Raw genomic sequence first — 27,893 nt, 5'->3', positions numbered from 1 at the left:
TGAGGATACTCTATCTTTGTGCAAAGTGTTTCACATATTTTCCATGGGCACAAACTGCTCCCACTTCTATTTAAATCTCTGCAGCTCTCTTTGCTGGACATTACTTGCTTAAGGAAGCTCATTGAGGAGGTGCTTAACATAAGAGGGCAAAGCACCAGCATGGCAGCAGACAGCAGCATGGTTCTTGAAAAGAAGGCGAGCACAACTCCTGCAAAAAGGGCTGTCCACAAGATCCGAACAGCCACCTTAGTCTTCAGCTTGGCGCGAGGTTGGCAGCAGTGGGCAACTGATCACAATGTAAAGCAAGCTCAAGAACCCACCGGCTGGGTCCCCAGTGCAGTGGACTCATCAACTCAGCCAGTGCAAGAAAGACCCTTTGAAAAATGGCCAATTCCATCCACCAAGAGGGACCAAGGAAAAGACGAAAAATCCTCAGTAAATGAATCAACTACAATAAGAGATGCTGAAAAAAAATCCAGGGAATCGGATGAAGCCCTCAAAAAGTTCAACATTAGAAGCAAAGAGGTGGCCAAGACAGTTGTAAGCAAAGCCTACGAACGAGGAGGTGATATTAGCCTCCTCAGTGACAGATACGAGAACAACAATGGCAGCTCAGAGATGATCAAGCTCAAAGAAGAATCAAATGCTATTGACAAAATTCTTAGTGCCAAATTATCACCCACAATAAGGAGAAAGTGTTCAAACACGGTATCAGAGCTGACCAAGGGCTGGAAGCAGATGGAACAAGAGGACAAAGTGGGGCCTAAGGAAGAACTGCTGCTTAACAGCCATGATGACAGCATGGATGCAGAGGACAGTGGCTATGGGGAAGCAGAGGACAGACTTGAGCCAGAGGACAGTGACCAAGAGGTGACGGCTGTGAGGATTAAACGACCTGTGCCATCTTTGTAAGTAAAACACCTTTGTTACCATATCACATATGGTCAGCAGATCCTGAAACGGGAACAGGCTTCCACAACAAATAAGTGAAATGAGACCAGGAAAAAACAAACAAACATAGCAAATGGTCAAAGAGAAATAATTATTCTTAAAAAAAAGCAAAACAATAATAATTAATAATAATAATAATAATAATAATAATAATAATAATAATAATCCAGAAAACCTTTCACATAACTTTCTATGCTTAAGTGGTTAGTCAGTAACTTCTGACTACAGTCTTGCATCTCAAGTACTATATGCATAAGAGACATAGGAAGTTATATTTGGGAAATGTTATTCAATTTAATTTTGACACTAGGTTTATTGGTTCATCTAAATCACTACTTACCTCTCAATATTTTAGTCCACATTTCAGATTAACATCTTTTTGTTCCTCAGGAACCCACAGCTATTCAGATGATCTTAGAGGTCTTTTATAACCTGAATGATACTATGATTTCAGCAAATACTAATTCTAAAGCAACACACCTGAGCAAATAATATTTCAACATATTTATTCATTATTTTGCTTTGCAAAAATTGTGAATAATCTTGGGAGTGATTTACGCAGAATGTCCAAAAACAGGTATTGAAAAAGCACTTCTAGGTACATCTTAACAAAATCTGAGTTCACTGATTCTCTTTGGAAGCTTTCCTTATGGATTTGGAATTCATTAAGTCAAAGGATGGAACTTCTCTGTTTAGGGTCCCAGTTTCTGAGATATTAGAAAGCATTCAGCCTGCCTCTACTTCTGAAAGAGTGATTTGAATCATGCTATAAATCATTTCTAAACCATGTTACAAGTCATTTGACAAAAAGAACATTTGAATCATCAATTCATTTTTCAAATTCAGCGCCTCTCTGTGGGTACACACACACTCTCTCTCTAAGTATGCTCACGGAGTCTGTTGTGGAACTTTCAGACATACAGACTTTCTTATGCCTGTAACTGGTGTGAACAGAAAAGAAGGAGAAAAAAATATTCCTTACTGATGTAGTTATTACAGGTTCTAAAAAAGAGAGAGAGAGAATTAAGTAGCAAAACCATAGTATCAGATGGTTTTGAGTAAGGCTTCTTTCAGTAAGAGGATTGTGCTTGAAGATTACTACACTACAGCAGCTGCATATTAAATTTAGAGTCCAGGTAGTAAACAAGTAAGGTTCAGCCACAGACAGGCAGTCCTGGGGAAGCCTCCCAGAACTGCAGAGGAATAGCAGAAGCTGGTAGGAATTCCCCAGTTTGCTTTCCCAGAGCCCTCCAGCAGAACAAACTTTTCAGAAGATGGCTACAAAGAGTTGTGCTGTTGCCAGACTTGCCAGAAGATAGTTGCCAAACCCACTCATCACTCCCTTCTCAGGAACAGATGAGAAGGTCCACATGTCCAACTGCAAGAGGGGAAGCTGTAGGCAGCTGTTAGAGACATAGCACGTTATTTGCTCCAGTGCTCTGCTTCAACAAACTCTGTAATGTTCCAGCAGGCATGAACGTGTGGCTGAGCCTGAATTGTTCCAGCACAAAACTTCACATCTAACTTTAAATTCGTGATGAAGGAAAGCACTGCCTCTGGGACCAGGGTGTGATAAGGCTTCTCTGGGGCAGGGATGGCAGCCGGGGCCTAAATTTGGCTGAGGCAGGGTCTGGCAGAGCTCCCCTGACAGAGCAGAGCCCTAGGAAGAGGCTGGTGCCAAGGCCTTCCTGTCAGGGCCACGGTGTGGTGGGGTCTGAGTCTCCGCCATCTTCTGCTCTGCCTTGCATGCGTGTGAGATGAGCATGAGGCTGTTCGAGACGAGAAGGCAGGCGTGTCACCCGCTCGCTTAGCCTGTGTGGGAAGGACTAGCAGGACAGCAGGAATCAGAGGGCCAGGGCCTATACGCTTGATACTGTATCCTAATCACCATTTCAGAAACCTGAAACTGGAACCAGCACAGATGAGAACATCAGAACTGGCTTCCTGGTCATTCTGCAGACAGCGAATGACAGACTCTGCCAGTCCCACTAACTAGCCAGGTTTTGTACCCCACTGCCAGCAAGCAGTTACCATGGCCACCATTAAAACCAGGACTACGTCAACCACACAGTAAATTCCAGCACAGATACCTGAACACAGATAGCTAGTTTAACTACTCAGACTGGTTACTAAACAATGCTTTGCTGTATAACTGACCAGCCATCGCCCACAAGGAACAAATGGTTAAGTCAATCTGAAAAAGCTCTCCAATAACCCAGAGGCTGGAAGTCTCTGGTCCCTAATTTTGGGAGGGACTGCACGCACTGTCCTTTGACAGAAATTAGCAGAAAAACGAACTGTCAAAACACAGATTTCACACATTAGGAAAAGAGCACCATTTTACCTGCAAATGATGCCAATTAAAATAAATTGCTCACTAAAAAATTGATAGTAGAGGCAAAGCAGCTATCTTTCCTTTAAACCTTACATATGTTTTCTCCATATGTGTAGTTTTAGGGCTGCTACCTAGGGAAAAATAGATTAGCCATATTTACTGAGGTGCAAATGATAGAAATAACACCCTCTCTATTACTTACAGACATCTCTTCCACAGAAATCTGTCAAGAATCTTTTTCTACATTTATAGTGCTATTATCAGGACTGGATTTATTTTATTTTTTTAAACTACCCACTATTATGTATTTATTTTTTATAGCCTCAAAATACATTATTTTAGCCTGCTGTTTTTATGAACCTTCCAGTTTGGCTTAATCTTCTTCAAAAAGTCCATAAGTATATGGACTTTTTAAAGCACATCTCTTATTTTCCTCACTATGTCGCAGGAAAAAAAAGGATCAGTGCCAGCATTTTTTCCCTCACATCAGCACCTTCGTGACCTTCAGCTGCAACATTTACTGCATTCAGGCTGCTTCCTTAGTAGAGTGACTGTTAACTTCTACAGGCCTAGAAATACTATTTCATGTCTGTTTAGGAGCCAAAGGGGCACAGCAGAGATATGAAATTCAAAACATTACGAAAGGATTCATGCATTTTCCCTAGAGACAGGACAGTAGGGAACACAGGGCATGGGCAACACTGTCATACAAGTTCAGAATGCAATTTGGTTATCGCTTTGGTTAGCAGGTAAACTTCTTTGACTCTTACAGGTAACAGACTTGTTACATTGGGTTAAGCTCACAATCCTCATTTTGGATTCACAATCCATTGCATTAGGCACTGTACAGACATGGCAAAAAAAGGATTCTAGGTCTATGACAGCCTCCTATGTTAGCTCATCAACAAGCTAAACAATAAGGAAAATTGCACTTTGGGAATCAGAACTGGAAGATGCATTTAAAAAAAAAGTAGTTAACAATATGGAACTTCCAAATCCACTTAGGGCATCATAAAAGCAAAAGGATAGATACGATGTTTTCCTCAACCACTGAAAAGGTGATAAGGATAATAGTATTCATCTGTAAAAGAAATATAGGCTTCAGAAAGAAAAGATGAGAGCACTTATTAGACAGTTTAATTAAAAAAAAAATCAAGAAAAAAAAAAAAAACACAAGAACAACAAAGCCTTTAGAGCACGCCATCTCACTTGGTTGTCTTCTCCTTTCAACAAGCTTAGTAGGAAACAAAGCAATGGCAGCAGGCAGCAGGTTTGTAGTCTTCTGTACTGTTTTGCTAACTGTAGTTTTGTTCTGACTGTTCCTGTTAATATTCAGCAGATATTACTGGGGTGGTTTCAGAGCAGCCTTCTGGGGACTAAAAGTATTAGAAAACAAATTACTTCAGCATAGCCACAGCACAACATACTCCCTAGGCAAGCTCTGTACAGATGCAATGACAGGATGTGGACAGCACAAAGACTAGCTCAGACTATCTATAACTCCCCCGCAACATGTGAGATTGGTCACTAGAGGAAAGAGCATCAAGAATCTGTCTGCCTGCAGCCATCCAGTAATAAAATACTGGTACAAACATGAACATGCACGAGATCTGTTAAGATCTCTTCATCCTTTGACCTTGACACAAATTTCAGTAGCCTTAAGTTTCTTCCAGCCTCATACACCTGCCCAAAGGAACATGAATTTTGTACTTCAAAAATTGTTCAGAATCATAGATAAAATATGTATAGGCAGAGCTACTGTACTTTTGTCTTTTTTATTTTTTTTTTATTTTTTCTGAATTCAACACTTATTAGAAGGAACAGTTTTTTCCAAACATTGCCCTCTGTGCTTCAGTCAAAAATAGGTGAGGCCCCAGTCTGTACACTTGCAGTTACTGTCACCTGTAACATTAAGTCAGGCAGATTTCAAGCTCTGCAATGCAGACAAAAATGGGGAGCTATGTGACTGAATGAAGGTACAGGTAATCAGCAGCATACTGTCTAATATCCCTACAGAATTCAGCCAAAATGGGTTCAAAACTAAGCTAGAAGGTGGTAGCATAGATGAGATCAAGCTGTTGTCAGTGAATTTGTTTTTGAATGCCATCTGAAATGTGGACTAAAAACCCTCAAAGTACTAGTTTAGAACTGGTGAAAACATGCCACCTGGTGGTTAGCATCTGGTCTGGAAAAACACAGTACATGTTAGTATTAAGACTAGTACCAGGACTGTAATTAAATGATGAAATGCAAAACTCAGTGTTTTTGTTTCTTCCAGTGCAAGCAAGCTCAGTGAGGAAAGGAGCACTAAGGCTCACAGGAAATACAGCCCCGTTAATAGCCTGAAGGACAGGTGGCAGGAATGGGCAGACCAGCACATCACATCACAGAAGCTGAATCCCTTCAGCGAAGAATTTGACCACGACCTGGCCATGTCCACACGCCTGCGCAAAGGAGACGAAGGGTATGGCCGTCCAAAGGAAGGAACCAAAACTGCTGAAAGGGCCAAGAGAGCTGAGGCCCACATTCACCGGGAGATCAGGGACATGTGCTTCATCATTGAGTCAATGGCTAAACCGCGGCGTGATGGCAAGATCCAAGTCACTTTTGGGGAGCTCTTTGAGAGATACGTTCGTATTTCAGATAAGGTTGTTGGGATTCTCATGAGAGCCAGGAAACATGGACTGGTAGACTTTGAAGGAGAAATGTTATGGCAAGGAAGGGATGACAATGTCATAATTACATTATTAAAATAGGCATGCTAGGAGAACAAGGGCAACTTGCCTTGGAAAACCTCTGTTTGTCCTTGCTGTTAGCTTTTGCACAATTGGAATACAATATTTTTCCACCCCTGGACAAGAAAAGACATTGAGCATTTTTCTAAATAGAAGCTTTATAACTAGTGCATGATAACTCAAGCATCCAAATGGATTTTTCTCTGTACCAGGAGGGCTTGCAGGACACTTCAGTTAATTACTATACCAAAAAATAATTAAAGAACAAATATATTGAACAATAAGCAAAAATATATTGAACATAGAAAGTCATAATAATACAAACAGCTACAAACAATTTCCAATTTTCACTTATCCTTACATTCAGGATCCTCTTGACTATTTAAACTGGGATATCACAAATACAAACCGTGCCAGAGCAGAAGCTGAATGATGATCTAAACTCAGGCCAATTTTTTGATCTGTGAAAATGATCTTGTGTGCATATTTCCTAACTAATCATTCAAATGCATGCAAAGAGGGTTTATTTAAACACAATCAAAGATGCCAAGTTTGTTTGTTACAAACAGTATAAACAAATACTATTGCAGTTTTGTCTTGTGGCAACTACTGATAATTTTCTCATACATATCACAGAAACTAAGATAAAAGTCTTTTATGAGATTTTTTTATTTAATGTATTTATATAATTTATTGTTTCATTTTTAGAGTTATGGCTGATGAACAGAAAACACCAAAGAGAATATAATACACAAGAAGTTTTGAATAGATAGCCACAGAGAAAAATCTCTTATGCAACATTGTGCAATATATCATCTGAAGATCTATGCATCTTTCTTATAAATATAGGGGAAAGTAACATGTAGCATTCAGATCAAGATGTCTGGGCAAGTAATTTGCATAATGAAAAAACAGTGTTGCTTCTCCTCATAAGATTCTTTCAAAGTGAAAGAAAAAATATCTTCTTACAGAAGAAAAGGGTGTGTGAACACCTTGCCTCTGTGATAAAAGAAGTACTGCTACCATATCACAAGAGTACAGGTACTCCAGTTTGATCCTCCAATGAATATATAAATTATATCTTTTATAAGCAAGTGATACAAGAAGTGGTTATTATGTGTCTCTTGTAAGTTGATGGAAAACAGTATTTTGGGCACAGTTATATGTTGTGAATCTAAGGAAGAAAAAATTGTATTACCACTTGGATTCAATAGCACTTATTTAACATTAGTGTTTTCTTGAGATTTCTCAGACTACTTTAATAGATCTGTAAAACTGACCTCTAAATGTGATATTTATGTATCAGAATGTTTACTTGAATATTCTTCCCTGATTCTTTACATCTTTATATAATGACTTACAGCTGCCTAAGTCGCTTGTCAAAGGAATATATGAGTTGTAAATAAACAATTATTTTTTTTTTGGTTCTTTCTCCCACACACTAGAAAAAAATACGTTTGTTCCTTTTCTTGGAAGTAAATAAAATCACTAAGTTGTTTTGAAATACAAGTACCTTGTCCTGTTCACAGGTGCTGAAGGAAGTGAAGGTTTCTCTGTCCAAAACACCAGAACAAGATTTCAAAGTACATGGAAATTAAACAGCATACTAAATATCTGTACAAAGAACACACCCTAAAGGCAGAACAGGCTACTCAGAGAGGCTGTAGTCTCCCACTTTGGAGATCTCTAAAACCCACCTGGATGTGGTCCTGGGCACCCTGCTCTGGGTGGTCCTGTTTGAGCAGGGGGTTGGACCAGACAATCTCCAGAGGACCCTTCCAACCTAAAGCATCCTGCAATTCTGTGAAATGTTAGGTGAATTATATCATATTTCTGCTCACAAGAACTCTCATCCTATTATTGGACAACATAGCAGAGATTAGGTTCACAAAGATACTTTTTTTTGGTGTTATCTTCATGGGTGATTTAAAGGCCAAGAATACTTCACCATTATATGAGGAATTATAGGAATTATATACATCTTTCATTTGGTGTCTTTAGACAGTAGGAACAATGTATTTCTGTACTGAAACACTCAAACATGGTATTCCACAAAGAGATGAATTTCAGTATCATGCATGTTTACAGCACACAGTAAGAACTTGTGCTTTGCTATGAAGTCTAAGCCATCTGCAACTTCATGTTCAGGGAAACAGCTGGAATACAACCAGGTGTACTGCTTAAATAGCAAACAGAAAATGTGGCTTTTGTTTTAAGGCATCCAGCATACATAAAAGACAGTCTGTGGAAACCGCAAAGTTATTTTTTTCACCTCTCCCTGTTTGACAGGGATGAGGAAGTTGGAGTATCTCCTCTACTGTACCTTCCACTTTATGAATGCTGCTTCTAACAAAGCAATTGTTACTTTAAAGAAGGCAATTGTTGCCAACAATATTCATTCACACAGTAGCCACCTCTGCCTTGCTATTCCAACTGAAAAAAGAGGCTAGGTTGACTGGATCACAACCAGATGCACATCTCTGAACTTTTACTGCTCTTGCTCTGTACAATGAAGGGTGGGCAGTCACCTGACTTGGACTAAGTGCTGGCATTCTCAAATCCAGCCTTCTTCATCAAAGTTAATTACAGCACATTAAGTGTTTATCCTGAAGGTAACAGTTGCTCAAGATCCAGTCTTAATGTCTGAAACTTAAACATATCTCCATGTACGTTGACAATGAGATTCGAAAGTTTTATCCACCTAAACATGAGAGCAACAGATTATAAATTGTTTGACTTCTCTGCAGGCTCTTCTATGGCCAGAAATCATAATGGACAAGCTTGTATTTTAACAGTTTCAAATAATACATAAACTAGTGGAGGCAGGAAAAGCAAGGACTAACTAAGCTGCAGGAAAAAGCTTCTCAGCTGACCTGTAATTCGCATTGACCAAGGAGGGAGATGGGGAACCTTCCTGTCATCTTTGCGGAATGTAGCAGAGAATTGAACTCCTCTATTTCCATACATCTTCAGCAACAGAAAATTCAGCAACAGAAAAGACCAGTGGCATTCTACTTTTTTTCTTGAACCTCAGCATTTCATTTAGTTGGTATCTTCTTGCATATTATAGCATCAAATATGTGCATTTCTACTTATCATATGGGATAAAAACAAGATTTGTTGAGAATAGTAACATTAAAACAATTTGCATGAAGGAAAAAAAAAAAACTAGTCTTCAAGCTCAAAAGCCCTCTTCAAAACTCTCACCTTTGTATACTTAGATCAACTTTGTAACAACACAATCACTACCATCCAGCATAAAACTAGAGCTCACAGCAAGTAACTTCTTAAGCTTCCCATGTTCATAGTCATCCCAAAGGCAATGTTAACAGCTTTTTGCAACAAGAAAGACCTACACTTTAATTTTTCCACTCAAAATATTTATTTCCAATTGGATAAGAAAATAGCACATGTAATGACTAATGATTTGTCTTATGCTGTTCCTCCATTTACCTTTAAATAGGAGGCATCATGCAAGCCTGCTAAAACAAAGTATTTAATATCTCTTGCACAAAAAGTGTAAGTATTGATATAGTTTATGATATATAGAAGTGTTTCATACAGATTACATGTTTCATTAAAAGATCTTTTACATGAAGTAAAGATGTGGCAAGTTTCTGTGCAGAGTAGATGAAGAAAATAAATCCAAATTCATTAAAAAACAGCAAATAAAGTGTTTAGTACTCCATAATAAATAAATGAATAAAATGTAAAGTACTCCATAAATTCTCCATTTCAACTCTGTTCCTTTCCTGTGAAACTGGCATGACCTTTGCTGAATTTAAATATTCTACTTAAACTCTGGATAGCAAGATGAAAGTCAGAGACGGCTTGATTAAAACAGTCTTTGGAGATTTTAAGACCTGATTTCCTATTCCTGACTTGCTTAAAATAGTTATTCGAAGGGGGTAAGCGACATTGTATATTTACAAAACAATCAGCCTTTCAGATAGAGTAAACAACACGGTTACTGTTATAGTAGCTTACAGTTGCACATTATTTTCCTAAAGACTTTAATCACCCTTGATTATTTCTGATAAAGAACATTTCCTGATAGGTACATCTCCTCCCTTTTCCTGTTTGAGGCTTGTTTTGCTGTTGCAAATGTTGTGCAGTATGCTAAGAAAGCAAAGTTCCTTCCTTGGAATCAAAAAACTTCACCTCCTCTTCTGTAGAAACTCTCAGGTACATTTTCCATCTTCTGAACGTAGCTTCCATGTATTCTAATACAGATTCAATTTAAACAGAAATTTCACTTTCACACCTCTGTTTTTTCTTACAGCAGTTGCTGCAGTTGTTTTAAGTGCATGGATCATTCACTGGATGCATATCCCATCTATTGCAAGTTAGCTTCTTCCTCCAATGCAGTAATTCCATCTTTAAAAAATTTCTCAACAGCCAGAGTTCACTATTACAGCTCACTTTTAAAGTAAGGGAAGGCTACTGAAATAAAATTAGGTTAGCTGTAGTTGAAAATAACATTTGTGGTGAGATGTTTAGTTGTCATTGACCACAGAACAAATGTTGGCAAGCTCTGTTGCCACAGCTACTGAGCTGCTATGCATACATTGCACCATATCAACATCTAAGTTAGATGTTGTGTGCCCTGCCACCACAGGGCACGCTGAAAGTTTAGTGTTCAAAAGCACATGTACTACTAGCAGCACAACTATTGCAACATGGACTCAACAAGAACTGCAAGCCTTGCCATAAGCATGACAGTGGAAAGCAGAGCTTAAACAGATGTGACACTGCAGTGGGACAGCCAACAGGGCCTAAGTCGTCAACTTCAAAACCACTTTGATCCTACTACAGTAAGAATAAGTGTACACCATTCAATCAGCTTGTCTTTATATATAGCACACATAGACACACATATAAATGCATGCTCCAGGTACCACAGTGCAGCTCTATTTCATATTGCAGTAGCATGCACTCTCATGGTGAGAGAAATTACACCCTTGAGTTCCCCATTGCCATGGCAATAACCAATCACCCCATGAAGTGTGCTTATTTACAAAGGAAGAACATAAGTGAGATTTAAGATTTGAGATTTAAAATAAATAAAATTTAAGTTCAAATATTAAGTAGCAAGTGTTTTTACTCCTCTTCAAACACAGGATTTTATGCAGATATGCTAACTCCTGCATAAACAGATTAAACCTAATCTAAGTATACATAGGTGTGCAGTAGGATGCAAGTATAAGCCACATGTGAGAAATCATGGTCTTTTGTAGTTTAATTACTCCATTTGTATAATCTAACACAAACAGGATTTAGACCTGAAAGATGATGTAGTAATAATCCAGGTATTTCAGCAAAACATCAAGTTAGTTAATGAATAAATCCAAGAGTAGTATGCTGAGAGACAGAGATCAGTTTCCAAGCACCAAACTCTTTCAAAATGCAGCTCATATGCCCTTCAGCGTATTTCAAAGCTCAGCTCTTGACAGTAACAGAAGCAAATCTTGCCAGGAAAGACGTAAAGGAAATATATTGCTAAAAATTCCTCTTGAATCAAAAGCAGAAGGTACAATGATAGTGATCTTGATCTTAGTGATGTTGATTTCATATGTATCATACAGAAGTTAACTTATAACTGCTCTTTGATTAACAAAACTCATGGACTTTCATTAACAGACATGCATTACTCTTTGTGGATTCTTCATATGGTCTCATTATTAAGTATAACCATTGTCGTTTATACTTCAACTGAAATTAGTTTCTGCTCCTTTAATTTAGTATTTACACAAATATTACTATTGTACTGTTTACTATACTGTTCTTGATTCCCATTATTATGTGCCTTTTTCCAAGATTCAAAGGTATTTTAGATATTAAGGGGTTGCTGTGCTTTTGTATAATCCTTCAGAGTAATAGTAATTCTTTAAATAGTTCTTCATAATGGCTTTTAAAATCTAATGTAGGGTTTATTTGCAACATGTGATTCAGATAAAGACTAAGCACTTGAATTAAAGGATTTTTGCCAGCAAGGATAATGTGAGACACTTTTTTTTTTTTTTATAAATTACTGACAATAGTGTATTTCACTCTCACCACTTCCCATTGGGCTTTCAAAACAAAATTCACAAAGTTGGAGAATTCTGAAAGTCTTCCCTTCCTAATATTTCAGGTATGTTATATATAAGATTTCATATGATAGATGAGCCTGCAGCATCCCAGGCATGGAGAGAAGATCTCTGGTTCTTAGCTGAAGAGCCATCAGTATTACCTCACATTTATTTGCAGAAGCATAGTGTGAACACAAGAAGTACTTGTGTTGACAGTATTACTTAGCTCAGTAATTACCATTTAAGACCTTATGCTGTTAAATTTGAAAACCTCCAAGGATATTTTACAGCTTCTTTGGAAACCTGTTCCAGTGCTTATTTGTCCTCACTGTGGGGAGAAAAACAAAACAAAACAAATTACTTTTGTTTAGGTGAAAATTTCCCTGCACACTTCCAAGATCCTAAGAACTCCAAGAAAACCTTCTCTTCGAATGCCCATTACGTAATTGAAAATAGCACTTAGAACTTCCTTTAGTTTTCTCCTTTCCAGGCTACGCAAACCTGGCTTCTTCTTGTAGGATGCATGCTCCAGTCTTCCACTCTTTTCAGATGCTCTCCTCTGGATTTACACCAGTTTGCCAATCTCTCTTGCACTAAGTGCACAAGAATTGGAGACAATACTCTGGATGTAGATTCACTAACAATAAGAGTAGGGAAAACCACCTCCCTCAACCCGTTATTGCTCTTTCTGCTGCAGCCCAATATGTAGTTGGCTTTCTCGTGGCTGACATTTTCAACTTGTCCCAGTCTCATCCCATACCTCAGTCCTTTTCTGCAAAAGCTCCCTTTTCAACAGTCCTCAGTCTGCTATTCCATCCCTGCCACGTTTCACATTTGTCTTCAAAGAACTTCAGGAGGTTTGTTACCTCATTCTTTCAGCTTGAGAAGCTTCTTCTGAATATTATCTCTTCTCTCCAGAGTACCAACTGCTCCTCTCTACTCAAATGCTTAACATTTGGGAATTTTTCCATGTTGACGTGAATATACTCTTCACTGGAAGAATTTTACCTTGATGCTAAATAACTGACAGGAAAGTTTATTACACACACAATTACTACTACAGTTACTATTTACTCCCACAGTTAAGCCAAGTATCTATACTTAAACTCACAGCTAGAATTCAAGAAGTAACCATGGTCCACAAGCTGAAGGAAAGGAAAAAAGGTCGATACTGTATGCAGTTTGAAGGCTCAAGAACAGAACAAACCTCAATTAGGTGTTGCATTATGTATTTCAAATCAAAACAATCTGGTATTTAATTTTTACATTTTACTTTCTATGGAAAGCACTGACATCCTGACTTGTTCTAGTTCTTTATTTGGAGAGGGGTAGGGTGTGTGTATGGTGGAGGGGAGTGGGGACAAAAAGGTAGACTTAAGCAGTTTCTTATTTTGATTGGTTTTAGTACTCTTAAAGAAATATGTATGTTGCTAATTATATACATATTTGACAAAGCAGGACCAAAGAAATTCTGAAAGCTGTGTGACACTTCAGTATACTATTACTAGCCATTTATCATTCAATGTTATTAGAAGGAGAAAGGAATTCAAAGCAGGCACGCAATTCCAATTAAACAAGACCCAAGCCCCTTGCACTTTTATTTTTGTTCCCTCTTCTTCCACACTCTTATAGAAATTCTCCAGGCATTTTCTAAATACCTATCACACATCAAAAGAGTAAGAAGTTAAGGATGAGTGTATGAGTACTATATATTTAGTGAAGTTTTTGAACTAACAGCAATAACCTACATTTGTGCTTCTAAGTAAACTCCAACTTCTAAATAAACTCCAACTCAAGTTTATTTTTTACATATATTTAGATTTATTTGCTATACATCACTGTGACCTTAGAGTACTTAAAATCCATTACAGGATTTATTTTTTTGCAATAATTAGTCTTAACTCCACAAAGACAATAATACTGCTGTGGAAGACCAAAGGGAAGAAAAGCCATTTTAATTTATTTACAGTTCCTTATTTTGTAAACATTTAGTCTACACATTGTACTAAGTTCTAATAAGGATAGAGAGCTATACATAGAGACAGGAAACAAAGCCCTGTATTTCTATTCATATTGAGCATTAGCATATTATAAGATGAACCATCTGCCCTTTCTCATTACCATAGCAGTAAGCTGTCTTCAAATAAGTTTTTAAAACTTCCCAAAGATCTAATTATTTTGAAATATACAACTACATCTACTTAAGCCAACCCATTTGGCTTTTATTCCATTTCTAGAATAATTTAAAGTGCTATAAGCAACCCGTCAATCAACACTTTTCTATAACAAAACTACTTTAAACATTAATTTACAAGATAATATACAATGTTTATCTGAAATAGCTGAAATTTCAGCACAAAGTCAGTCACTGTCACACTTAACAGCAATTTTTTTGTTTTGTGTGTTTTTTTTTGTTTTTTTTTTTTTTTTTTGCAGAACATAGAATAAAAGCTTTGAAACAAACAGTTTTGTTGAGCTGTTATTGCCACAATGGCTTATCAATTTTCCTACAAAAGTGGACAAGAGCTACTGGAACTGTATACTAGCCTGTCATTTTTTTGAGGTCACATGACAGTAAGTTTGCATATTCCACAAGTCTACTGAATTACGATATTGTCTACCTATAGTACATTGTCTCATCTTAATCAGAGCTGGTGCTAACTGTAAATTTACAACATAGACCCACTCAAAAAAACATCACAACTATTTTTTCTTTGGACAGGAATAAGCTATATTCTTGGAGTTGATGTGCTACACGGCTACAACAGTATAACAGCATATATCTGACTATGTTGAAGAAAGATGCATCTGTTTCATAATCTTTGTACTTTTAATGCCCTACTATAGCTACAAGTTGTCTGAGTTTTACTTGCTTTAGCCTTTTAATTTTGTGGAACTATCACATTCTTACTTTACCCTGTTATTTTAAAGATCTTTGCCATGTAGCTCAATGTTGTCAGTAATTGTCCCAAACCTGCAGATCATTAACAGCATGTGCAAATCACTCTTTAATACAATCAGCATGCAGCTAGAACACATTGTTTAGCTGACTTTTTTCTAAACATGAACAAAAAAACAAGACAAGTGGCACTGTTGACTCCAAATATCTTAAATTGATCATATGTGTCCTGGTATGTGTTAAGAAGGAATGCTAGGCATCTTGTCTGTTTGTGGCACCATACAAATTTACCCATCATTGGTCCAGACCAATCAGTGTAATACTACTGCCAAATACCCACACACAGCTTTCTTCTTATGTAGGTTCACAGAGGGCAACTTCATTCACAGATATAATTTGAATACAAAAATAATAAACTATACTCAATGAAGCAGCCCCCTAGCAGGATTACAGAAAGATGTGTGTGGGAAACATGGGAGGCAACTGTAAAAAGGATGACAAAGTTTGTAGGCTGCAAGGTTCGAAGTAACTGATTTCTTTTTTTAGTCTACAGTCAGTGTTTTGTAAAAGTGTCTACAGCTTAGAAAAAGTAGGACAGTATATTACACACATGAAAGCATAAAAAAAGTCTGCTACTGCAAAATAACAACTTGATGGTCATGCTGAAAACTTACAAAAAAAAAAGGTAAACAGGTTCATTATATTGCTCATAAGGACTTTGAGCTGCACTGATTAATTTCAGGTTTGGGACAATACCCTGTAGAAATAGTTAAATACTCATTCAAAAGCCCAAATTTCTATGTCTTGAATAATGAAGTCTTCTCTCTTAGAAAGTGTATGATTCCCAAATGTTTTACACGAATGACTTCTTCCATGGTAGAGATCCCCATCGAGCCAAAGAGCAAACTCCCCACTGCAAGACAGACAACGGATTAATACGAAAGACTGAGGGGGTTAATATTAAATGTTTGAATTTACTTTTCATTCAGAATTTGGGAACAAGAACTATAGAACTCTTTTTCAACACAAGTACTTCTGTTGATAAATTTAAAGCTGCAAAGGACTTTTCCTCATTAATTTGGGAATATTTTAGTATTCTGAAATAGCAATAAAAAAAAAAAACAGATTTCCATAGTAATCATTTGCATTAAGAAAAAGGTATACCACTACTTTTATATGTGAGAAGAATACGGATAATGAATATAGGAAATATCCTATAAGCTTATGTACTTCCATGGGGGAAAAAAAGGAATAGAACAGTTTCTAAAGACTAGCATGTCTTGGAATGGTACCATTTAAATGCAGGGCTTTTGTAGTTGTGGTTATTTTTCATATTTACATGCCTTAAGAAGCAAGTATCTTGTGTCCATTTGGAATATATCAAGACTCATGCAAGTAACTTGATGTCACACTACACTGAAGACAAACCTTCTAAGTTTACCAAACATTAGAAGGTGAGCATAAGACATTAAATCATTCACATTTGATAACTATTGAAAGCTCATATGTCAAACAAATTCTAAGCTTGCTTTTCAAAAGTATGAAGATACACATAGACAGTTAATATTCCTCCTAATGTTAAATGAGTTATAACTTACCCTCCTCCACCAAAAGCAAGGGAGTCCATGTCACCTTTAATGAAGAACATGTTGTCTCCTGTCCATTTGAAAACCTAATGAAAAAAACAGACTAGCAAATTAGAATATGTGAACTTTGTTTGGGTTGAGGAAAATCAAACAATAATAAACATGGTATATGTTAATTTAATAAGGTTACCAAATTCACACAAAATCTCTGAGAACAGATAAATGCAGACACAGAAGCAGAACAAAGTCTACTCTTTATACTATTTTAAAACAACACTACTCTAGACTTCCTTGAGCAATAAGGCTTCTACACAATGAAAAATGCCAAGAAATCACAAAGAGGTTAGATGATACAGCCTTTAAAATGATGTCATCATTTCTGAATTTTTTAGATAAATGTAGCAGAATTTTAAATAGCAGAAAAATCTTGAGGATAATGAGTCAGCTTAAGGAAGCTTTTCACTATGCAAACACTACCATTTTACTGAGCACCTACTGAATCTGTGGAAAAGCTTGTATGCTGGCTTTTTTTGTGCCAAATCCTAGATTTTTTTTTATTATTATTATTTACTGTTACACTTATTCAGTATCTTAGGAGATAATGCACATAGGGGAAGGGGGAAAGTTAAGCCATACCAAGGTATATCTTCTTACCTCAAAATCTGGAGAAAAAGTGAACAAAAAGGTCTCCCCAGTGCCATAAAATCCATCGCTCACTTTAAATGGTTCAGATGCTAGTGCACCAAAAATCTGTAACAATAAAAACACAAAAGAAAATACTTGAGAAAAACTGCACAGCATCTGAGAGTCAATGATGATCGGTATTAACTAATAAGCATATCAGTCATGTTGTAAACATTGCCAGATCTTGAATTCATTACAGGATTATAAACCTTAAACATTATCATGGTCCTGAGTTCACTGATTTATGTTTTGTGATACAATAAACAAAAGAACGTAAGAGGACTCTCCCTCACTAAGTCAATACTGTACCTTTTTTTTTTCATAGGATTTATTCTTTCCAGCAGGTAAGCACCCGTTACCCTGTCTTACAGTAGAGACAGACTTAATCTAAACCTTTTTTTGTGTAGTAAGAGTATTTTCAGTATGTATATCCAGTATGTATATTTCTGAATATATATTCAGTATTAAGAACATTTCAGCAGTAGTTAAATGTCGGAGGACTCACTACCAAATTTTAAAATTGGACTTAAATAGTATCAATTTCTCAGGAACTAGAATTAGAAAAACACCCTGCATAATTATGCAAAATCAAGTGCACAACATGGAGCACAAAGTTAGTATTTCTGTTGCTAGTAGAAAACTTGTTTCGGCATCTGCAAAAGCAGAGTTAGATGCAAATATCAAAGCAGTCCACTAGCACTTTCTATTTGCCTGTATAAAAAAAAAAAGCTTTTTTTTTTTTTTTTAATTCACGTTAAACAGTAAATCTCATGACACATGAGAGTGAGGCACTAAAGCTCATGTCCTGACATCCAGTGTTTAGGATATAAATCAAGGTATTTTCTTCTGCCCATCCTAAGAAGCTCCATAGCCATAGGTAGGTTTTCCAAGCATCGCATTCCATGTTGAGGTCTGTAGTAGCCATTAATATATATGAAACTAGTTCAAGCTCCTTCAAGTCACAACTTTCAGACCAGGAACTCAAAGATTATATATTTGATAGCTCTGTGCAAAGACTGTTTTAAAGTTGACTTGGTTTTTATACCAGTTCAGAACAACTGCTGTTATAGAATTCTGTACTTCTCAGGAATTTTTTGTGGTCTGGAAAGTTTCTTGTTCAGAAACTTCAAACTTCTAGTTGAAATAAAAGGCTGCAAGCTTTAAAGGAGAATAATGTAAGGGAATGATGTGCTTATTATAAAATAAAGCATCTTCCTCCCCTTGATACATAATCGTCGACCAGTTATGAGACATCCAAGCTATCATTTACTGTTCTTCAGGAGATTATTAGGGATAATTTTCATCAAAGGTCCTGATAACGCACATAAGATTATGTCTTCAAAGTGTAACTGAGAGCAATCATATCAATAGCACACTTTCTGAAACATTTTTGTTGAATTCAAATACTAATTTCCTACAATAAACTTTAAATAATTTTCAAGTAATTATGCACAACAGCAAACAAAATTACTTTGGTGCAGGTAGTACTACACACTTTTAAAAGTCAATTTTGAGACCCTCAACTTATTATTATGGAGCAGCAGAGAGGATTTACACACTGAATTTCCTCTAAACCATAATACCTGAAGAGGTTTCCTTACTACTTTATTTTTAATTTATTAAGAACATCACTACATTGACAAGATACTTTACCTTGGAGCATACTTTTGACAAATATTTACACTAAAATCAGATTCTTTGTAGTGTTTTTTTGTTTGTTTTTAAGCTTACTTAAGCAGATGAAACAAAATATTATAGTCAGCTAAAGGTGCTCACTTTTCACGTTTCAAATGCATTGTTAAACAGCAAATTCTAAAATTTGCTAAAAACGTCTAAACGTCAGAACGTCTAAAAACGTCAAGTTTCAATCACTGAAGTACAATTTTCTACAACTGAGTTGGATTTTTTGCTGTTCAAGAATGTGGAAGGAAGTTTTAATCCAAGATCACAGAAGAACTATGTCAATACTTCTTTTGCATAGATAGTTATTTCATTGAACATACAGGAACAAATACTGTAAAGACATTTTTCTTTGTTATCCCACAGTTTAAGCATGAACAAAACAGCTGTATGAGATAAAGAAATGGATATATACATTTTACTTTCTGGGGAAATCAACCAAATTAGACCAAAATGAAGGAACACTAAATAAAAAAAAAGTTTCCTGTTACTTTCCAGAAAATATTGTTTGGTTGGTTATTTTTAATTTGAAATTATTAAAATTATACTTGAAATTATTCCCAATATTTTTACAACCTACAGCTTTTTGTTGTTGTTAGCCCATTACTGGCTTGATAGCCTCCTAGGTCAGAGAAAGTTTACATGAGAACTGTCCAAGTATAACATCCGATGCAGGTGTTACAGTAAATTGTGGGCAGAACATTAAGTGATCATATGTTCAAGCAGCAGCAACGAGATTAAAAACAGAAGGAGATCAGAGAAGTGCATCTCTCAATTATGGCATGATGGCTGAGGAAGTGATCATCATCAATACAGAAATAAAAATTAAATAGATAAAAATGAAATTGTTGTTTCATATTAGTGGAAAATCAGCTGGCTTAAACAATTAGAGTCACTCAGTCGACTGCTACAAAGACATGCAAAACTTTTCCTCTGCAATTTTGTGAAGAATGCTAAAATTAAGTTACAGAAAAAGTAGTTAAAATTGCTGTTTGATTTCAGAATTAAGTGAGATAATACTTATCTTACTATAAAGACCACAAACTCTAAAATCCTTTTTCTAAAAATAGTCAGCTTAGTTTCAGTCTGTGATATCTCCTCACCTAACACACAATGATTCAGATTAGATAATGATATTTTAAATTTACAGTAGTCAATCATTCTAAATTGGTACTTTGGGTATTACTGAAAACTCTGAGTAAAGGCTGGAAAAAGGATTCTTTTCTACATGTTTTATTTAGTTTTTGCTAAAAGTGTTTACTTGGCTTAATTCTTTATAAAAATCAGGTCTTCCATCAGAACTTTAAGAAGTATTGGTTCATCATCCTTCAGAGACTACTGGCCAAATATCAGAGATAATCTTTAAATACTAGAAGATTAGAGTAACCAAATACCTAGTTTCCAGCAATACGTTTCTTTAGTAACACAACCTTCTTCTAGTGTTTCATTTGTTACCTCAGTGTCACAAGAAACAATTACTTCTTCAACCACCCCAGCTTCATGCATGTTTTGTGAAAAAACAGAATCTGAACTTCAAGACAGTATTTCATTTTTACTTGATCTTTAATACCTGTTCAGCTGCTACTGTTAAGATTAAAGATTAAGAAGCCAAACAAGGTATGATTGCTGGAGTCTATTCTGTCTATTGATAGAGTTCTGCAGAAACAACTACTCACTTTTTATTTAAACATTTACTTTTGAATATGTAATCTCTAAAAAATCTAGAAATGGACCAATTTTTTTATTATAAAAAAAAAGTAATCTCTAAAAAAAACAACACCAAAATATGAGACATTTTTCCATTTCATGATTTCAAGTGTTTGGCATAGTAGGTTAGCGCTTCAGAAATCTGGGTCGAATTTCTTTCTCTGTCAAAGATCTCGTGACCTCAGACTGTGCTTACTGTACAGGTAATTGAATTTAAATAGAGTATCCTTCAAGGTAAAAATCCATACTGGATTCAAACTAAGAAATACTGACTCGTTAAGAAAACAAAATGGGTTGTTGAAATAAAGAAAACTCCATGCTTGGAAAACAGGTACATTAATATTTTGCAGCAGCTTCATAACAAAAGGAAGATATTGAACCGTTCCAGTTATTTGTTAATTTATATGCTTCAAACTATCAGAGTCTCTGGACCCAAACTTCTTTTAATGGCTCAAGTTACTCCTTGAACAACTTTGGTAGCTACATTTAGGTAGCTAGTGCATGACTTAGTTCACATTCAGGACTAACTTTACATCCTGCTCTGAAGTAAATATGAGATTTAATTAAAAACTGATGCTCCTTCTCAGGAATTAACTGTTAAAATAATGTAAAGAGTTTGGCCAATCTTAAAACTTCTTAGTCCAGCCTCTACATAGATATGAACTTTTCACAAAGCATTTATTTGTGTCCGTATCAGATCATCTCAGTGCTGTTATTTGTATACCTGTAAAATACAAAGCTAGCACACCTCCAAACCAAATGGAGAACTTTACAGATTTTTGACTGAGATACTTTAAAGCTTGCTTCAATTATAAATACAGGAATAATTTATGTAGGATTAGAATAACTTAAATTGTTATGGACGTCAGATAGTTATCTTGTACAGTTTCCTGCTCAAAGGAAGACTAATTCTGAAGCTATATTGGCTTGGATCAGGGTCTCATCCAGTCAAGCTTTGAGTACTATGAAAAGTGTTAAGTTCTGGTGCCCACTTGACTCAAAAGTCCAAACACTTTCATCAATTTTCCCAGACTAGAGCCTGTAAGTTGAGAACACTAGTCATGGCTTGCTTCAACAACAAGAAAAAAAATAAAAAAAAATGTCATAATTATGAATTCCCCGTTTCAGTTGGGCAAACAGGGTGCTTTTTCAACATGCAAGTTGAGATATTTATGAAAAGTTATCTGAATAGTTTCAACAGCATTGCAATACTACATGCTGGTGGTAGGACAGTCCTATCTGAAACAGAACATTTTGGCTCTGGGCCAGATAATCTGGTACCAGGAAGCAGGTAACTTGTAGGATGCAGAAATTAATCTTGAGAAGCTAATAACAGAATTAGAGAAGAAAAGTTACCAAAGTACATTTGAAGAGGCTGACTGTCTCTCGAGACATCAAGTCTACTGAATAGTTTTTATCTTCAAGATTAAGAAATAATGAAAAGTTCTCTTTTAAAGAATTTATCTTGGAAAAAAATTTCTGTATTAGCACAGAGGTTTAGAAGAGATTTTTCTTTTTTAAATAAGGGAATCCATGAGGCAGGAAACAGAATGGGAAAAAACAAAACATGAGTTGGGACTCGAATTAGAAAACATACCCTTTATTTACAGTTTTCAGCCCCCCTGAATGATATGAGGTGATATGAGCCCATGCTTCCTGAAAATAAAAACAGTGGTTACCAAAGTGGGACAGGTAAGTAAAGTTAGCTTTTGCAGTGGCTGTGTCACTTACTTGCATGAGAGAGCACAGGACATTCAGTAAGAAAGAATCAAAGTCTCATGCTGCCTGTAATGTTTATCTTTTATTAGAATCCTCAAGAGAGCATGCTTGCTACTCAAATGGCAAGATGTGATCCAGTTTCTCAAATTTACACCACAGAGAGAGAATCAAGGAATATAACGTCATGCAGTAAAGATCCCATAGCCCTTGAATAGGAGAGAGATGTTGGCTGCAGACAGAATGTACTAGCAGTAGCTGGCAAAGACATTCCAACTCAACGTGACCTTCTGGTATCAGAAGTTTAGAGATCATTTCTAGTGTTATAAGTACGTTACAAAAAGAATAGTAAGAGTAAATTCAATAATATTATAAGAGTCACAGTTTGACAGTGAACTAGTATTGTTATAGTATTTCCCAGAACTACAGTATGTCAGAGTACTCCTTGACGGTGAATCACATTTTTTTTTTAAAAGCCTCTATTGTAACTACTAAGAAGGAAACCATCTTGATACACATAAGTTTTCCTCCTTTCCTTTATAATTCCCAAAATTGGGAATCAATTTTCAGGTTCCAACTTTCACACAGTTTCCTACCTGTCCATCACTGTCCTTGATAACCAACAACACAGGTGTATCTAATCCCAGCATAGTTCGATACAGAGTCTTCAAACTCATGCCATGCTTGGCAGTACTGTAGGCAAGAGTCCATGGATATCCAATAGTCCGCGGTGGAAGAGACTTTGTAAGCTGTTAAGAGGAAAATGACAATCCTTTTACTTATTTATTTTTACTATTTGTAAAAACATACTGCATACCAGTAAAGGCTGATAATATTCTTCTGAGCTACTACAAGCAATCTTAACAGCTAGTTTAAGAAACTCCAGTCAGCCTACAAGTTTCACCCACATTTTCTATCCTCGGTCTCTCAAGGAAGTTTATTCTCCCAGCTCTACCAGTGATCTACAGGAGAAGAATGGTTTCACCACATGAGTACGTGTTTGGTAAAGTCTTGAAGTTATCTAAAGACAGTAAAGGCATGTAGTTATTCTTGTATAGCAATACTACATCTCAGTACTGGTATACTACATGTATATTACTCAAGTCAACAGGTAACAAACTGAAGAATAAAAGATGCTTGCTCTCCTGTTCCCATGCCTTTGAACATAACCCTTGATGCAAACCTTCAATAACCATATATAGTGTGATGAGTTTGGACTGGACAATGAGAACTGCAGTGATCACCACACTGTTGTCAAAAAGAATGAAATAGAGGCAATGTTAGCAAGATATATTAAAAGTGTGATAGGAGAAAACTAAAGTTTTTGCTATGAAAGTGTTGACTTATGCATTTGTACCACACAAGGCCTTAAATTATTTGGTGTGTTTTACACTATGCCGTATCATTTGTGAAGCATCAACATACAACACTAAAAAAGTCATGTAAGTAAGTAAATACCTTTTCTATTTGTTCTGGCTGGAGTAATTCACTGGGATCACTAAGATTTGGCCGGAATGCTTCAGGCTCCAGGTCTGTTTTTATGTTTGTTGCCTGTTTTGAATTTGTATCTTCTCTTGTTGTTATCTACAAAAAGAATCACAGAAAAATAAGTATTTGCAATATCATCAGCAGGGAAGATACAATTTGCAGGTTTAAAACCATGCAGTTACCAATTTATAGTTATGCAGCTCCTTTGAAAGTTAAAAAATCCATTAATTTGATCTAAGCAAGATTGTCACTGTTTCCACTAGCAAGCCAATATTCAACAATATATTAACATTAAATTACACAGTTACCTACTCAGAAAGAAGCCACGGTTTTATGCTAAAATAAATCCTTCAGACAGCTGAAGGAGTCGAATGCTTTTCTGAGGTCAAGGCACATGCTTGCATTTTAATTCCATTGTATCATTCACATTAAATATAATTTAAAGAGCTCAGAAAAGGAATTTAAACTTCAAAATATTAATAAAAAAATCCCAGCAGTTTCTTTATCAATGTTTTTTTTTTTTTTTTTTTTTTTTTTAAGATTAATCTCTGCTGAGATTTTAACCTGTGAAAGTTTCCACATCTCTACTATGTATTTGAAAAGACTGCTGTCAAACACCTTGAGTAAAGCATCTGAACTGAGCTCTAGGAACATTGCTACTTTATGAGCTGATCTTCTAGAGTACTTATGGGAAAAAGAAGAAAGATTTGACAGCCGAGAGGGGTGGGGAGAAGAAAGCAGTAACACTTAATGCTGCATATTGATCTTTGGAGATCTGGCAGAGATGCATTATTCAATTCTCCTGCAGTAGTTTAAAATCCCCTGCCCATACACCTACCCTAATCAGTTGATGACCACCATTTGCTGGAGATGGCAGAAGGCCACAAAATGCATCAGATTTCATAAAGCACAGCAGTTGTTTAGCTTAGTCTGCATTCATTAGCACTTTCAAGCTAAAATGCTATGCAACAAAAACTAGACCAACTAAGAACCAGTTTTCCTTTTATAAATCTTGCTACAGAAGTAGTTAAAGCTTATTGTGGGAATAGCTTAATCTGACAAAAGTGCAGGACTGAAAGTTAAGGAAGTTAGCAACATAAACCACTGCAGCAAGACTTATTATAACAGAGATTTAATAAATAAAGAAGCCTTAACAAGAACGAGTACACCTGAAAAATTTAGCAGCCTAAATCAAGTTTCACTAAAGGTCAGACTGAAATATTCAAAGCCTGAATCCTGAAAATTTTAAGGAAATACCTGCCATTTCCAGAACAAAAAAACACCTGTGTTTGCCATATAGCTCATATTAAAAACATACATGACAACTACAGTATTTCATGTACCACTGTGATAAAGGCTTTGCCAAGCCTTTCAGAAAGAACTTTCTTAGTTAACTAAATAAAAGCTAGATAAAAGAAAACACTGGAATACACATAGGAGTATTTAAACAAATATAGCCACCTGGGAGGAAGGCAAGAAAACCACAGCAAGAAATCCAACCCCATGTTATCACCTTTCTTTCCCTTAAGAGCTATGAAAAAAGTTTCTATCACGAACTCTGTTACTTAAAAATAGTTGTATATATACGCACTCTAAGTATATGCATGCAATAATTTAATTGCAACATTAATTCTAAGCTCAAGGAAAGGTACACTTAAAAAGCAACAATCAAGTAAGCAAAAAACTCAGGCCTTCCATTTTTCAGTGGAGGGTGACAACTGTTTCTAGTGTCAACTATGCACTAATTTCTGTGTCCTGAGGAAAAAAAGTATCTGCACTTCTCACATACAAAGATGACACACATACTGCATTTGTGCTATCTATAGAAGATGTTATTTAGTAGCCCAATCTTTTCTACCTTACATACCTCTCATACATCTTACACTGCTTCAACTCTGTAAAAGCCTCAGCAATGTTCAAGAGTACAGCAGAAAGTTTATTCCCTGTTATTCTTCAATATTGATTAAAGCACACCATGCGAACATGAATAATTTGTATTAAAGACTTGTTTTTGTATGAACACGGTAGAGCAACTTTCTAGGAAAAATACTGCTTTGTAGAAGCAGACGTAGAAGGCTATCTATCTGACAGAACCAAGTGCAGCTCTGAACCTGCACATGTATTTCCTGCTCAATTTCCATTAAGCAGACTGACCTATGTGCACATTCCAGGGGCTGCTGCAGTTAGTAACTGTCAGGCTGTCTACACCACAAACCAAAAAAACAGCCTCAGAGCAGAGTCTGGAGCATGCACAGCTTACAGGCTGTGGCCATCACATCAGCTTTTTCAAGTCAGCTTAAATCTTGAGTTGGGGCATCCCAGGTGAGAGTTATTTGAAAAGAACTGTTGTATTTCCAGGATATTAATACAAAGATTCCCCACCAACACTTGTCAGAGACAACTGTTTTGTTCTCAAATGGGAATTTATCTTCTCTGCAGAATTTTTGATTTTCCTGTAGAAGTGCAACTTCTGGGTTTATGCTCACTATCAATTTACACAACCTTGCTATTTATAAAATGCTTAGGTAGCAAATTACTAAGTATTAAATAAATTGAAATAAAAGAACTAAGAAGAGATTGCATAATTACATAATGGTTTAAAAAGCCAAGATTAAAGTAAAAAAAATAAACATGAAATGAACTTTCTAAAGTTTCAGCAGCCAATTACTACAGGAAAAAACAACTGAGCTCTTAAGAGTTCTATGTTATGCTTTCAATCAGTAAGTTAGATATGATATAAAACTTTGAATTGAGATGTACAACTATCAAACTAAGGAACACCTAAAGAGAATGCAAGTATCAGTTCCAGTCCACATCAGTAAGCCTTCAAAAATCCAAAATAAAATACTGTTTTTGATAAAGGAAGTTCCGTTATCAGCTCCATTTGTATAACCTTTGACATGTTGAACTGCCTCAGTTACCTGCTTGTATAATGCAATAAATACTTACCTATTCCACAGAAGTGAAGCTTCATACTTGCCAAATACTGAGAGATTCTTGATGAATAATCCCTACATAAAATTAAACATCCATGCAACTATGCAACAGTTTTTAGATTCTTCACCTGTTTTGCATTCTTTTTAGGAAAGTTTCTATCTAACACAACACACCAGTCTAAAACGGAAGTTAAAACACATCACTCCAAGCAGTACTGAGAACGAGTTTTCAAATTCTGACAGAAAATTCCTGTTTGAAAGAGTTGGAAGTAATAACTTCATCATAAAGTTACTGCATTCCATCATAGCATTGCAGAATTAAATACATCCAAAACAAAGGAATTTTCTGCTGGATCCTTGTAGTGTTGTAGACAAGACAAACCCACTTAATATGGGACTTGCCCTGATCAAAGACACTACAAAGAAAGATGTTTTTAGTATCTGGAGATGGGTTTTAAACTACTGAAGAGTGCACCTGGAGACGTCTGCAGAGTGTGCGCAGTTCTTCGCTATTTAGAGCATCGATCCTGCGGTGATACTCAGCCACTGACACTACCTGAATATGGAGACAGGAAGACAATAATTCCACTGACAGTTGAAGAAAAGTAAAAAGGTAAGAAAGAAAAAAGTGGAGGAGAATAATGAAGGAAAAACGGGTAATGATAACAAACAAGAAGTGCTAAAAGATGTTTGTTTTGGCAAGGACAATGCACACGTAGGTGATTTTAGACTTATGAGTAGACATAGCAAACTTACACATTAAACACCAATGGCACTAGCAGTCTGATGCATCTTAGTGTTCTAGGATGAATGTAGAACTGATAAAGAAGCACAAAGTTACCAGTATCATGATGCTAAGTTGTAAGTCAATCTGAGTTGCATGCCTTAACCCACACTCTACACCCCCAAAGTCCTCTCAAACCTTCTTTACATCCAGATTAAATGAATCCTTTGAACCTGGTTTGCTTTCATAAGCAGAATAACCAGAAGCAAATCTCAGATTCCTTAATAGGTTCTGACTCTTCTATCTGTCAGTAAAGATAGTTAAAAACAAGGTAGCAGGACTACAGGCCAGTAACCCCCACAATATTTTTATCCTGTACTT

General features: G+C 36.2%; 2 protein-coding genes across 13 annotated transcripts in view; one reads left to right on the top strand and one right to left on the bottom strand.

The window, feature by feature from the left end:
* Positions 1-98: 98 nt before the first annotated feature.
* On the top strand, positions 99-7,530 carry ABRA (actin binding Rho activating protein). The gene is made up of 2 exons (XM_068672495.1): positions 99-908; positions 5,565-7,530. Exons 1-2 carry the CDS (start codon positions 160-162, stop codon positions 6,040-6,042), a joined length of 1,227 nt encoding a protein of 408 aa, XP_068528596.1. The 5' UTR covers positions 99-159; the 3' UTR covers positions 6,043-7,530.
* A 6,359-nt stretch (positions 7,531-13,889) lies between these two features.
* OXR1 (oxidation resistance 1) overlaps positions 13,890-27,893 on the bottom strand; it is a 267,820-nt gene continuing 253,816 nt past the window's right edge. For 9 of the 12 annotated variants that reach the window (XM_068672484.1, XM_068672491.1, XM_068672485.1 and 6 more), the window contains 6 exons: positions 27,264-27,344; positions 23,823-23,948; positions 22,961-23,113; positions 17,232-17,327; positions 16,590-16,663; positions 13,890-15,904 (listed from right to left, as the gene is read on the bottom strand). In XM_068672484.1, the coding sequence (XP_068528585.1) occupies positions 15,769-15,904; positions 16,590-16,663; positions 17,232-17,327; positions 22,961-23,113; positions 23,823-23,948; positions 27,264-27,344 (666 nt within the window). In that variant the 3' untranslated portion in view covers positions 13,890-15,768. Of the gene's footprint in view, positions 15,905-16,589; positions 16,664-17,231; positions 17,328-22,245; positions 22,305-22,960; positions 23,114-23,822; positions 23,949-27,263; positions 27,345-27,893 lie in introns of those variants that run through there. The other 3 variants (XM_068672494.1, XM_068672488.1, XR_011093154.1) reach the window with 2 other exon arrangements.

The sequence above is a fragment of the Anas acuta genome, chromosome 2 (genome assembly GCF_963932015.1).
Source record: "Anas acuta chromosome 2, bAnaAcu1.1, whole genome shotgun sequence".
Lineage (NCBI taxonomy): Eukaryota > Metazoa > Chordata > Aves > Anseriformes > Anatidae > Anas > Anas acuta.
Note: the sequence above shows the minus strand (reverse complement) of the source record. Positions and strands in the feature narration are given on the sequence as shown.